This window comes from Penicillium waksmanii, assembly GCF_028829765.1.
Source record: "Penicillium waksmanii strain IBT 27052 chromosome Unknown utg000002l:1.0-3326099.0:1.0-3328782.0, whole genome shotgun sequence".
Taxonomy (NCBI): domain Eukaryota; kingdom Fungi; phylum Ascomycota; class Eurotiomycetes; order Eurotiales; family Aspergillaceae; genus Penicillium; species Penicillium waksmanii.
Window position 1 is genome coordinate 2,041,865 of NW_026643249.1, and position 12,694 is coordinate 2,054,558.

The 12,694-nt window shown below is 49.5% G+C and overlaps 6 protein-coding genes across 6 annotated transcripts; 3 read left to right on the forward strand and 3 right to left on the reverse strand.

Annotated features, from left to right (window-relative positions):
• Positions 1–486: 486 nt before the first annotated feature.
• Positions 487–1,513, forward strand: N7481_002453 (uncharacterized protein; the record flags this gene model as incomplete). The annotated part of the gene is made up of 4 exons (XM_057261672.1): positions 487–563; positions 627–757; positions 833–1,158; positions 1,217–1,513. 4 exons carry the CDS (start codon positions 487–489, stop codon positions 1,511–1,513), a joined length of 831 nt encoding a protein of 276 aa, XP_057126604.1.
• A 1,044-nt stretch (positions 1,514–2,557) lies between these two features.
• N7481_002454 (GrpB family protein) lies at positions 2,558–4,451 on the reverse strand (the record flags this gene model as incomplete). The annotated part of the gene is made up of 2 exons (XM_057261673.1): positions 2,558–3,292; positions 4,302–4,451. The coding sequence occupies 2 exons, from the start codon at positions 4,449–4,451 to the stop codon at positions 2,558–2,560; spliced, it is 885 nt and encodes a 294-aa protein (XP_057126605.1).
• Positions 4,452–5,087: 636 nt separating this feature from the next.
• On the forward strand, positions 5,088–6,108 carry N7481_002455 (putative mitochondrial carrier protein (Pet8); the record flags this gene model as incomplete). The annotated part of the gene is made up of 3 exons (XM_057261674.1): positions 5,088–5,130; positions 5,172–5,895; positions 5,940–6,108. 3 exons carry the CDS (start codon positions 5,088–5,090, stop codon positions 6,106–6,108), a joined length of 936 nt encoding a protein of 311 aa, XP_057126606.1.
• Positions 6,109–6,360: 252 nt separating this feature from the next.
• N7481_002456 (vacuolar protein sorting family 37 protein) lies at positions 6,361–7,207 on the reverse strand (the record flags this gene model as incomplete). Its single annotated transcript, XM_057261675.1, has 2 exons — positions 6,361–6,847; positions 6,909–7,207. 2 exons carry the CDS (start codon positions 7,205–7,207, stop codon positions 6,361–6,363), a joined length of 786 nt encoding a protein of 261 aa, XP_057126607.1.
• A 520-nt stretch (positions 7,208–7,727) lies between these two features.
• N7481_002457 (ankyrin repeat protein) lies at positions 7,728–8,387 on the reverse strand (the record flags this gene model as incomplete). The annotated part of the gene is made up of 1 exon (XM_057261676.1): positions 7,728–8,387. One exon carries the CDS (start codon positions 8,385–8,387, stop codon positions 7,728–7,730), a length of 660 nt encoding a protein of 219 aa, XP_057126608.1.
• A 452-nt stretch (positions 8,388–8,839) lies between these two features.
• On the forward strand, positions 8,840–11,315 carry N7481_002458 (tRNA ligase; the record flags this gene model as incomplete). The annotated part of the gene is made up of 2 exons (XM_057261677.1): positions 8,840–9,000; positions 9,074–11,315. 2 exons carry the CDS (start codon positions 8,840–8,842, stop codon positions 11,313–11,315), a joined length of 2,403 nt encoding a protein of 800 aa, XP_057126609.1.
• Between the last annotated feature and the right edge of the window lie 1,379 nt (positions 11,316–12,694).

Genomic DNA, 12,694 nt, shown 5'->3' on the forward strand with positions numbered 1-12,694 from the left:
CCATAGCCACGTAGGATAAGTGAGACAAAGTGAGCAAAGGCCACTCACTGCCAGCCCCCACAAGCGACGGAAGAGACATAAAGGTGGCTGACGGGAATAACCCCGACGAGGTCATGTTTTGCAAGAACTTCAATCCAGATACGGCGTTTCTGGCAGACCGTCTGTCCATGAAACCCGAAACTAACGGAACACCGGGATCCCTAGTGCATTCTCAACCAACCAAACATCGAGCTTTTTCGAGGCTAAACATGCAGTCAGCAACCACAGGCCGTTAGCGCGTGTTAGCAACCCAATTTGAACTACCCAGCCACAGCTGAGAAAGCCACAGGAAGTGCCAGGGTCAAGGTAAGGCGATGAGGCAAAATTTGAGCTTAATATCTTCTGTTCCCGCCCGAAATTCTGTAGAGTGGATCATCATCCATTTTTATAACTCAACTACTTATGCCCGAGAAACTTTGAAAATTTTCAAATACACAATAACCAAACATGTCTGTTTATGATCTTTTCTTTGCGTTCGGAAAACCCGGGACATACTTCCTGGACCACACCAAAGATACTTGCGAGTAAATTCCCGCAGATGGAAGATTTTATTTCCGATAGTATACTTCGACTAACTCTCCAAATAGGCAAAGACTACCGAAAAGCTACTACGAGTGGACGAAAACACGACCCATTCAAACAGTGAACTCTTTCGCGGCTAATGCCAACGATACGCTTTTCATGTGTTGGGAGGATAGGGATGGCCGTGGACAGGGTGGTAGGCACACCGCCTCTCATAGTCACTTTCATCAAACTCTTTCAATGATATATTAGCTTATCTTGCATTTCACAGGTTACAACAGAGGGCTCAAGCGTGATTACCCTGCACTATACGAGTTCGTTGAGGAGCACGGAAAGAGGAAGTGCCGCGTAGCATTTGGACCCGACCCTGGAGATTTTGTTGTTTTCGTCCCAGAGACGGGAAAGGCGAAATGGAAACACACCGGAATTAGTGACAGCAGAGTCCTCAAGGGTAAAAGACGAGTGAAGCATTGCTCCCTCGGACAGAATGACGCCTATGTTGTTCTATGGGCTGATGGGGCTGTCACTTGGGCAGTTGATCACAACTACCCAGAGCTGGAGAAGATTCTTCAAAACACCAACCAAGGAGATGTTGTGGTATGTAGAGAACTCGGTCACTTCATTGAAGATACAGCCAGATCTGACCTGTGAATAGTTTGTCTGTCTCAATCCCTATCGCGCCAACGAATTCTTCGTCGCTCTCGCCGATGGCGTAGTGCATATTCGAGCTAGCGCGCTTGCAGAACGGCATGTTCTGGATATTCTGAGCGACTATTCAAGTATTCAAGTCATCACAAGCAACGTGACTAAATCAAGTCAATCTCTCTCATCGAAGCTTGGCCTGTCTTCGAGCACACGGACAAAGGAGTTCACCAAGTTTATTGCAAAGGAGGTTGCCGGTGGGATCATATCAACAGCCATAGCGGCTACCTTTTCCTGTACAGTGATGTAATCTAGAATCCCTTCTGTGTTATTCATTAATATTGTTGCTTTCCAAATCGGCGTGCAGGTTCTAATAACAAGGTGTGGGAAGCTCTGGACTGGGGATATGCTGAAATGTGCTAGTAAGAAGCGACAATGTTGACCTTGATAGTGGGGACAGGTTGACTGATAGGCTAACGGGTTCCAGGTTCTAGAATTGGGTCACTTGGAAGACCATAGCAAATGAAAGTGATGAGGCCACAGATTAGATCTTGTGCAGGAAGAAGTTGAAGTAACTTGCAAGCCGACATCTCCGAGTCCGAGAAACCGTTTGTCCACTCGGCCTAGGGCATGTCTGGGCCGCAACCACACAGACACACACACACTCTCTCTCTCTCTCTCTCTCTCTCTCTCTCTCTCTCTCTCTCTCTCTCTCTCTCTCTCTCTCTCTCTTCCTCACTCTCACTCTCACCCACGCACAAGCTCGCTCCCTCCACAAAAATCGCCCATCTCGTCGACCATTTGATAACATCATATCGTCGGATAAAATGCTTATAAACACCGTTTTCCTTTATCGGAGATTCCTTTCCGTTTAATGCATCGTGATCGGCCCATGGATCCTCCACAAGCTCACGCAGACGTTTGTCGTCCATCTGCGTCAATTGAATAAAATGCGTAAGTCGTGTCGCTTGGAGACGTTTATTTGCCTCTTCAGTATATCGCTTTCTCACAGCGTCCAGCTTTTCGCCGCTGAAAGCTTCTGTCTTTTATTGGGACGCCGCCATTCTTAGAGGAATCGGTTTTGGTTTAAATCTATGCGAATTGTTTCCTCAAAATATGGGAACCTTTTGACTTCCTTTAAGAATTACTCTTATGCCTATGACGGGTTGGATGATGACGTGAGATTTGATGCAGAAGACGTTACAGGACACGCCAAATGGTGCCAAAGTTGGCTCATCAAACCGGGCTATTTATTATGGGGTAAAAATGTAGGAATAAGGAAGCTTGACAAAGCGGACGGACCTTTTTCGTATAAATATCCGCCCCAAAAGAAAGGATCTAGGAACCATTCAACTCAGGTATTAGCTTGAATCACAGGCACCAAATCCTCTTCACTCCACCCAGCCTTTCGCAGAATCTTGCAAATAATTTCCGTTTTCGCACACGCATACTGGCCGATATTCTCAAACTCGCCTTCTGCCAGCATACATTTGGCCGTAGAATATTCCTCGCGCAGATTCTCATCTTCAAGCAAGATTCGTTTTGCATCGAGGTGGTTCCTCAAAGCGAGACATCCTTCAATAATGAGATATGTGTTATGTCGTAGTTCGCCGTTTCTACCTAAGCCATGAGCGCCATCGTAACTTCCATATCCTGGTTCTCGAAAGGCAAATCGACCTGGGACGTTCATCTCCCCGCAATCAGTGTATCCCGAATCACTTAGGGTGCTCCGTGCTGCTGCGAGGGAAGCTGGTTGGATAATGATATCAATGTCAATGACAGGCTTAGCTCGGAGATGTGGGATTGAAGTGCTTCCGACGTGCTCGATTGAAGTAATCAACACATCAGCGAGGATTTGTTGGAGTTTGCTCTTTATCTCGCGGAATTTTATTGGCCACTCGGAGTTGTAAGGTTGGATTTCGACTTTCATCTTGAGGATAGTAGAAGCCCGATGGCTCTCAAGGTCACGGCCTGAGAGGAAGGACACTCGCAAGATGTGCTCGGAATTAACCGTGATGGTGTAATCAATGCCACCTTCTGCGAGCTCCAGGTGTGGGATGTTTGACAATAATCCCACCGAGAGATTTCTCTAGATATGTCCAGTAACTTGAACTGGTAGGCAGTTTAGTTACTGGCAAATATTTGACAGCTGTCAGATAGTCGAGAAACATGACTCTAGGCAGCCAGCCATTCACGTAGCAAAATTCACTCGGCGCGGGCGAAGATGCATGGGCCAACATCCCTTGCCTTTGTTCTAACCAGGGTCACGTGGAGCACGCCTAAAATAGATTGGACTCGGAGTGGCTGGTATCAACAAACAAAGCTATTTTAAGTTTACGCCGAGTCATATAATGGAACGTAGCCCATCCAGAGATGCGCTTCGTATTCCACAACGCGAAATTCTCAATATTTCGCCGGAGGGTCGGATTTATACGCAATCTAAACTTCATCATTCGCTACCAAGTTTCTTTAATTAGTATCATACGTTTCCACGACCAACCTGGGAAGATGTACGTGCTACAACAGTGGGAAGAACTTACGATAATCAGAATGGACTTCTATATTTCTAATGTTTTAATTTTTTTTTTGAAAAAAAGTCGATTCGAATTGATTTCTCAGCCCAGTATAATTTCAATGCCTATTTCTACCAACTAAAACGAACATTATATATGGGATCAAAGGGGGAGGTGACAGCAAACCTTAGCAGATCATGCTACGAATACCGCACTGGTGACACCGGCACTGGCTATCCGAAGGACGGAACCTCAGCACCTGGAAGTTAACACGGATCTTATAGTAGATCTCCCCTGAGACCGGGGGTCAAGTAGTGGGGGGGAAAAATGGACCTGGCGAGTGTATCTAGTCAGACGGATCTCACTAGCCTTCGCATAGTCATCGCAGTGGTTGCAATCACAAATGGTAAGGGTAGCAACAAGGAACATGATACCCCAAAGTGCCCATGAAATATGATATGCCAGGTTGGGGCTCTGACGAAGCTCCACACCGTAATCTCTAATCTGAAGAGATAGCATGCGACACCGCTCCTCAAAACACTCGGGGATGTGGTTGGAACCCCTGTGACACTGTTTCTGACCTACAGGCAGGAGGATGAGGAGAATGTCCTGGGCAATCTGTTCCATACGGTCTGCGATCTCCTCGATGTCAGCACGTGGGAAGTTCAGCATCTCGGTCAAACACTCGATATCGCCGACGACGACGTGTCGTTCTTCTTCGTAACTGATCGCCATGATGATGACGAAAGTGATGGGTGATAAGGCTGTATATAAGTACTGCTGTAAGCTGTGTGACTGTAATGATAAGCTATACTAGTAGTAGTATGGCCAGCTGGCTGGGTGGCTTGTTGTAGAAGACGATGCTGATGCTGATGTCGAGTCTAATGTCGAGGTAGGATGCAGCTTATATAGACCATCAGTCCATCAACCCAAAAAACCTAATTACTCGACCGGAGACACTGAGTTCAAATTCAAACAATGGAAATACATCGGAATAAACATAGCATCGTCGAATTACAACAAGGAGGACGCGAGAATCTTTTGTTCAGAGAATGGATATTGTCGTGGCCTTTGCCGGAGATAATGGGACAGCCCCATATTGTTTCGACGAAACATTCGAATACAATGAAGCATGAAAAAAACAAAGGAATAAAGAAGAAAGCGAATTGAAGGTGTGGATAACCAATCGATTCAATAGAGTGGAACTTGGTAGTGGTAATAGCCAACCTGGTCCCGAGGTCGGGTTCCGCGGAGGCCGAGTCCAGGAGTAAATCCTAAATTCCACCTCGACTAAACCAGGCAGCTTATAACAATAAGACATACTTCAAACACTTTCATCCCATACCCTCGCTCCTAGTGTGTCGCAAGTCAATGGTGAAGAATGTTGACTGGCAATGGACTCGACGTGATAACAGTATGTCACTCACTCTTCAAGAGATCGAACCCTTGACTAAGGCAAACAGGCAGCAGCAATCGCCGCGCTGAGCAGCGAGGTCGTTTTTCACCCACTAGATACGATGATAACCCGAATGCAATGCAAAGACTACAGCACAGTGTACAAGCACAGCAACGGGTCATTGAGACGCGCTTTGTTTACCGGCCTCTATCAAGGATTTGGCCCAACACTATTTGCCGGCATCCCTTCCTCAGCCGCCTTCTTCGCCACATACGAAGTGTCAAAAACATCATTCGAAAGAGCACAGCGCGCTGGATATCTCCCAGGAGTTCCAAAGTCGATATTTCATGCTATTAGCAGCGCCGCGGCTGAGCTTGTTGCTTGCGCATTTCTAAATCCCGCAGAGGTATTGAAGCAAAATGCACAGGTTTCTCAACAATCCGCAAATTCGCCAAAAGGAGGTCCGCCGGCCTCTATAATAATGTTGAAGAGCTTCTATAAGCAGCCTTCGGCACTGTGGTCGGGATATTGGATGCTTGTTGCTGGTCAACTTCCCAATGTCTGTCTGACCTTCTGCTTGTACGAGTCTTTTAAAGAATCGCTATACGAAAAACAGCGCCACCTCGCCGATACTACTATGGGACAGATCCAAGCTAGTGTTTTATGTGCTGGTGTTGCTGGCGGCTGCTCGTCTTGGTTCTTTGTTCCAATCGACGTTGTCAAAACACGGATGCGGTTGGCTCTGGGGGATGAGATGCAATTACCCCGTTCCCCGTGGATAAAGTTGGCCTCGGGACTGCTGAAATCCATTCTTCCATACGGATGAGACCAAGTGCACTCTCTGTTGCTCAGGATGTGTTCACTAAGGAAGGGATCCCGGGCTTCTTCCGTGGTTCTCAGTTGACCTGCATTGCAGCAATAGTGTGCAGTGCGATGTACATTGGTTCCTACGAAGGTGTGAAACTCTGCTTGGGAACTAGCGATCCGTTATCATAAGGACCGAACTACTATCTGTAGTAAATGTTGGAAATTCCCCTCTCTCATGTATATTATGAAAAAAGATCAATGATACCCCACTCAACATATGATATCTCCAAGTCTCATATTAATAAAATCGCAAATATAGTTCGACAAAGAGCCACAAAATGACAATGCTTATATTCATAGACAACATCTCATCGTAAAATAGTCATCTAGAGCTCTGAAGGGGTATAAATCTAAACAAAGACAAGGCCAGCACACACCAATTCACCTCCACCCACCAACTCGCCCCTCGTCCCAACGAGCCTTGGCCTCTTTCCTCGCCGCCAACTTCGACCCTTCGCCCCGAACACGCCGGATCCAATCGGCAATCTCCTTCTCGGAGGGCCGACCGTGATGATCCTCGTCAAGGAAGCTCTCCTCAACAGCCTGGCAAACAGCCTCCTGTTCCGCGATCGACGCGCCGAGACGTTGGTACAAGGCCTTGGGCGACCAGGGCGCCAGGGCGGTGTCCATTTCAGATTGCTTCTTGCGCCAGGATACTTCGAGGGATTGGTGTTGGAGGAGCATTGTTTCTGTTGAGCCGCGGAGCTCATCGACGTGCTTTTGCATGGCTAGGAGGCGGGTTGCGAGGTCTTTGTTTAGATGGATGAGGGATTCGAGGTTTTGTTGGCGGGCTGTGTGGGATGGGTGTTGGTTTGAGAGGGCAGATATGAGGGATGGGTCTTTAAGGATGGATTGGAGGTCGAGTGTGCTGTGAGATGAGAAATTGCTGTTAGGTTGGCTGTTGAAGGGACGGCTTCACGTGGTCTTACCTCTTGTCCTTCACCAGATCTGGGAGCCACCCCTCTTCGATTGGGGGAGGTGGAGGTAATGATGCTGGGGTATATGAGGCGTATTGTGGAGTTGCTTGGGAGTCTGGTCGGGGTGGTTGGGGTGGTTGAGGTGTTGGCATAGAGGACATGTTTTGCGGGGTGCCTCCGCGACTGGCTTCGTGGCTGCTGGGCTTCGGCGGAGGTGGTGGAGGGGTATCGGGGTTGATAGATGGGTTCATTATCGGCGTTGTTGAGTAGAAGGTAGCCTGGGTGGGATAAGGCGACGCGGATTGAGACATGATGACCTCTGGGAAGGAGATGGGTGTGGGGTTGGAGGCGGAGGCGGAGGTGGAGGTGAAGGAAGTTGGAGATGCGAGGAGGAGCTTGGCGGTTGGCGGTTGCGGCGTGGGTCGGACCTTTGGGACCACTTTAGAGCTACAAATTGTTTTATAAATTGTTTAAAAATGCAAAGAGTAGAAAATATCTCGTCATGAATGGTAGCCATCATCGATGCGGTATCATATATTTAATTCGTATCATCATTTAATGTCAGTCTATGGACCTATACAACACCCATCCCGCATTGGGCTCAGAAGCCTAAGGCTCCCGTGTGATAAATGCTCGGTGGGAAGAGCTGCCTTTAGGAAGGCAAACGGAGTCGTGAATGGACCAAGGAACATGCGAGGTCGCCAAAGGGGACTCATGGCATTGCTCTGCTGTACCGGTCACAAAGTGATCGAGTGGATGCGTGGGTATAATAGGACTTAGAATAGAGGTGGAAAGAAGAGGAAAATATCCTCAATGTTGATTGAAGGCCTCTTAGTCGGTCCTCCTCCGCACCTCGCGCTCTAAAGTCTCGATACTGGTGCCACCGAGGGCATCACGAACTAGGTCGCGCAACTCGTTTTGCGTAGCTTCGCTGTGGAAATCCTCACGAGCGGCGAGCTCATCGATGCGTCGCTTGAACTCAGGGTCAACTTCGGTCTCTCCAGCACTAGCCTCTTGCTCTGACATGGTTCCAATGTTCACTTGCATGTTGCCAGGAATGGGCCCGGGCGCGTTCAGAGGGCCTGGCGCAGAGTCGGCCGGGACAGAGGCAGGGAGTCCCAAGGCCTGACGGAGGTAGTCGAAAACACGAGGAAACTCATCGTCGGCCTCCAGCTTCTCATCTGCCCTTTGACCTTCGTCATTGGTCTTGTTGATGTCCACATTCAGTTCCTCCACAAGGCATTGCGCGATCTTGGGGTTCTCGCAGACGAACAGACACGTTTCGCCATCTTCGTCGACAAGGTTGACATCAACATTGAACTCCTTCACGAGAGCCCGGAGCAGATCAATATGACCATAGGAAGCGGCGGCGTGGAGTAGGGAATAGCCATGTTCGTCCTGGCCGGATGCGATTGTGGGGTTGGAGCGGAGGAGTTCGAGGAGGGCGGTGGGATTGTCACAAGCCAGAAGGTAGGGATTGGGCTGGGCCATAATGTCCGAGTCACCGAGAAGAGTGAAAGTTCCTAAGGTTCGTTTTGGGGCTTTAAGATGGGCGGAGGCGGAAGTGGAAGTGGAGGTAACTTTTTTCTTTGCGGCGAGTCCCAGCCAGCCTAAGGTAACTAGTATGCGATAAGATAAGGCTGGACCTTTCCCTTTTTGCTCCCCGCCGTCTCTGACTCTTAACCTCGTACAACTGTGACTCTTATTGACTCTGACAGGTCATGATTCACGGCAAATAGCGTGGCTGACTGCCAATTTCTGACTACAAATTTAACGAGACCTGTCAAAGGACCCGAGACATTCACGCCCTCTACGACGACCTCCGCTACCTGCGACTCTCTCTTTCATCTCTTTCACCAACGCCCCACCTTCGCTGCCCCTCTATCCTATAAATTTCGACCCACAACTCCAAGCAAGCAGACGAACATTACAAATCCTAAATCATGGGAAAATACGACCAAAATCCGCAGCAAATTGCCCAGCTGGTGAGAGACCTGGAGGAGGCGCGGAAGCAAAACAAGGGCGAAAAACGACGAGCTTTCACATGCAAGAAGAACACATTCGAGGTCGCCGGGACCAACCATGTCACCGTTGACTCTTGGAAGTTTATGGACTGGGACTACAAGCGCGATGGCCTTCCCACATATGCCCGTGGCCTCTTCACCACACGATTGAAGAACAATACCCCCCGAGATCGTTGTGCGCGGCTACGACAAGTTCTTTAATGTCGGCGAGACAAATGACACACAATGGAGGAATATCGAGCACAATACACGAGGGCCTTATGAGCTCAGTGTGAAGGAGAATGGGTGTATCATATTCATTTCCGGAATGGAGGATGGCAAGTTGTTGGTCTGCAGCAAGCACTCCACCGGAGTCCGTCACGACACAGAGATCAGCCACGCGCAGGCCGGTGAAAAATGGGTCGAGAAGCATGTCGCGTCTGTCGGCAAAAGCTCAAAAGATCTCGCGAGGACACTCCGTGACATGAATGTCACCGCGGTCGGCGAGCTTTGCGACGACTCCTTCGAAGAGCATGTACTGGCCTACGATGAAGCATCGTCTGGTATCTACCTGCACGGCCTCAACTACAACCTCAACGAATTCGCCACGCAGTCCAGCCAGAAAGTGAATGATTTTGCTGATGCCTGGGGCTTCAAGAAGGCCAAGTTTGAAGTTCGCGACGATATCGAGTCCGTCAAGAGCTTCCTTGACGGGTGTGCGGAGACCGGAACCTGGGATGGTCGTGAGACTGAGGGTTTCGTTGTGAGATGCCAAATGGCCAAGGACGGTCATGACTACCGTGATTGGTTCTTCAAGTACAAGTTTGAAGAACCTTATCTGATGTACCGCCAATGGCGTGAATGCACCAAGGCCGTAATTGCCGGGCGACTCCCGAAGATCAGAAAGCACGAGAAGATCACCGAGGAGTACCTTCAATTTGCCCGGAGGAGGTTTTTGGAAGACAAGACTCTTGCCCGGGATTATAATTACAACCACGGTATTATCTCTCTGCGAGAAGCATTCCTGAAGGAACGTGGCTTGAATGGAGCGGAGATCATCGCCATGGAAGAGCAGGAGGGCCAGGGCAAGAATGTTGCTAAGAACGTCATCCTTGCTCCAATCGCATCTCTGGGATGTGGAAAGACCACTGTTGCTTTGGCTCTGGTACATCTTTTCGGATGGGGCCACGTTCAGAACGACAACATCCCCAAACAGAAGAATAAGCCAAAGCAATTCGCCTTCCAGATTACAAATGAACTAAGCGCAACCCCCGTTGTCATTGCTGACCGCAACACTCACCAACGGCGCGAGCGAGAGCAATTGATCAACGACATTCGTCCGGTCCTTCGAGATGCCAAGTTCGTTGCTTTGCATTACGTCCATGAGCCGAAGGGTGACCTATTTCCTTCGATCAAGGAGGTGACTCGAAAGCGCGTTCTGGATCGTGGAGACAACCATCAGACTATTCGCGCAGGCACGAAGGATTCCCACGAGATTATCGGAATCATGGATGGCTTCTTGTCCCGCTTCGAAGGTATCAACACCAATCGACACCCCGATGATGCATTCGATCTCGTCATTGACCTCGACGTATGCGCCTCTTCCCGTGAGAACCTCGAGACCATCGTCCGGGCCATGCACGACGCCTATCCTGTCCTAGTTCCCGAACTCCCATCCGCAGAGGACCTCGACGCCGCCATCGAAAAGGCCATGAATAAGTACGAGGTGAAGGTTGATCTCAGCGCCGGGTACTCGACAAAGGGACCCAAGGGCCCAAAGCAAAAGAACGGCTCACTAGTAGTCCAGTCCGGACCAACACGCCTCGAACCACCCCTACTGGCCCGGAAAATTGAATTCTTCAACATCGCCATTCCAACCAGTGAAGTCACTTCCACTCTCCACTCCCTCTTCACATCCTCCACTCCCGAGGTCGCCCGCCTGTACCACCAGCTCGTCAACAGCCGCCGTGTCCAGCCCGCCTTCCACGTCACCCTCATCCACCGCGCATCCAAGGACGAGCAAAGCGCCATCTGGAACCGCTATACGAAACAGTACATCGACACACTGACCGCTCACCCTGTGGCCGATGCGATGCAGAACCCACCTAAGCTAGGCCTGGCCCGTGTCCGTCTTGAGCGACTGGTATGGGATACCCGGATCATGGCTTTTGTGGTGCGTATTCTGCCTTTCGAAGCTCAGGCCGAGGGCTCTGAACAGTCGGATTTCCCCTGTGCCAATGCCATTCCTCACGTTACTGTTGGCACTGTTGCACCGAGTGTCAAGCCGAAGGAGAGCAATGATCTCCTGAAGCGCTGGCTTGAGGTTGGGTCTGGTGGTGATACAGGGATCTTTGAGGCGGAGGTTCCTGGTGTTAAGGTTGTTGAGGGTACTATTAACGTTACGATGCGCCGTTAGAGTGAAAAGATTTATGATGGAATGCGAATTTTATAGTGTTAGGCTGTTTCATCAGTCTCGAGTCACATCGTTTCGTCGTTCTAGATAGCCTCTTGTAGCGTCATCTCATCACCACCTTCGTGTGCTCATTCGATTGCTTCCTTCCTTCATGAAGGCATTGTGTCATGATAGAATTGCATTCTCTCTGCTCGTAGTGGCTAGAGAGCATATAGGATTGGGATGCATTTCTGCCTAATATCATGCTATCGCCAACTTGAGGTTGATGTGCGTAGCACTACCCTAGCTCCAGGGCTTGCTTATCCGGTTAGAGTCGCGTAAGCTACTCCGTAACGTTGCCAGAGATCCTTGATAATCTTCTTTGTGCCGCCCCTTGACTGATCACATAGGCCCATCATGGAACTTGAACTTGGCTGCACAGCGGATGACCACTCGCCATATTGGCATCATGGGCTGCGCCAACCAGCCGCATAGTGCTGGGTTAAAAATCGGATTTTATTCGGAGAAAAGCGCCAGACGCGCCCAAGAGGTACAAATTGTGTGAACAAATATGATCCGGGGTCTTTGCTCCGCAAGGCGCGGGGTTGGGCAGGGCCGTTGGATGGTTCGTTCAGTGACATCGATATAATCGAGGCACCCAACCAGATTCTCGCAGGATGTCGGGCGCTCGGAACCCCATCGGCAACGCCGAGCATGTACGGAGTACTGCGGCTCAAAACAGGTGGATTCTGGCTGTGTTCAACTACCGGAGTTGTCCAAGCTCCAACTCCACAGATCACATTCAACGTGACCTGTTTGGCTTTGTGACACTAGGCTCTAGCAACCATGTGTTTGAGTAGGCATCAGCATTGAGAGAGTGAGGTGCATAGCCGAGGTGAATCGCGATCATGGTCAAACAAAATCTGCCACTTGATGCGTTGTATTGCGCTGTGTGCTGTTCTTCTCTGGTCATCTGGCAGTGCTTCATTCGCTATTCAGTCTTCCTTCTTGTCCGGGCGCCTCGCGCGGACTGCTTCCCATGTAAAGAAATCAAATCCCCCTTGTCAAGTTCTCGACTTCACACTGCGAAGGAAGTTCCAAATACATACTCTCTTTCTAACCAAGTTATAAAATCGCGGCCCGATCCACCCCCTCCTATTCTTGACGCTTCGCGCGCTACCTTCTTTTGATGACAATACACTCCTCTGGGAACGATGTCATTCGTTATAACTGACCTATATTCCCTTATATGGCCCGGACACTATTCTCTTTATTTGATCCCCTAACTGGCCAGATCCCCCAGTCGGATGGCCCCGATCCGCCCTTTGTAGTTTGAATTACACAGAGACTCTTTTTTTTTTTCTTTTAAGGTGTGGGAGAGAAGTAGGAAAACTAAATTCAAT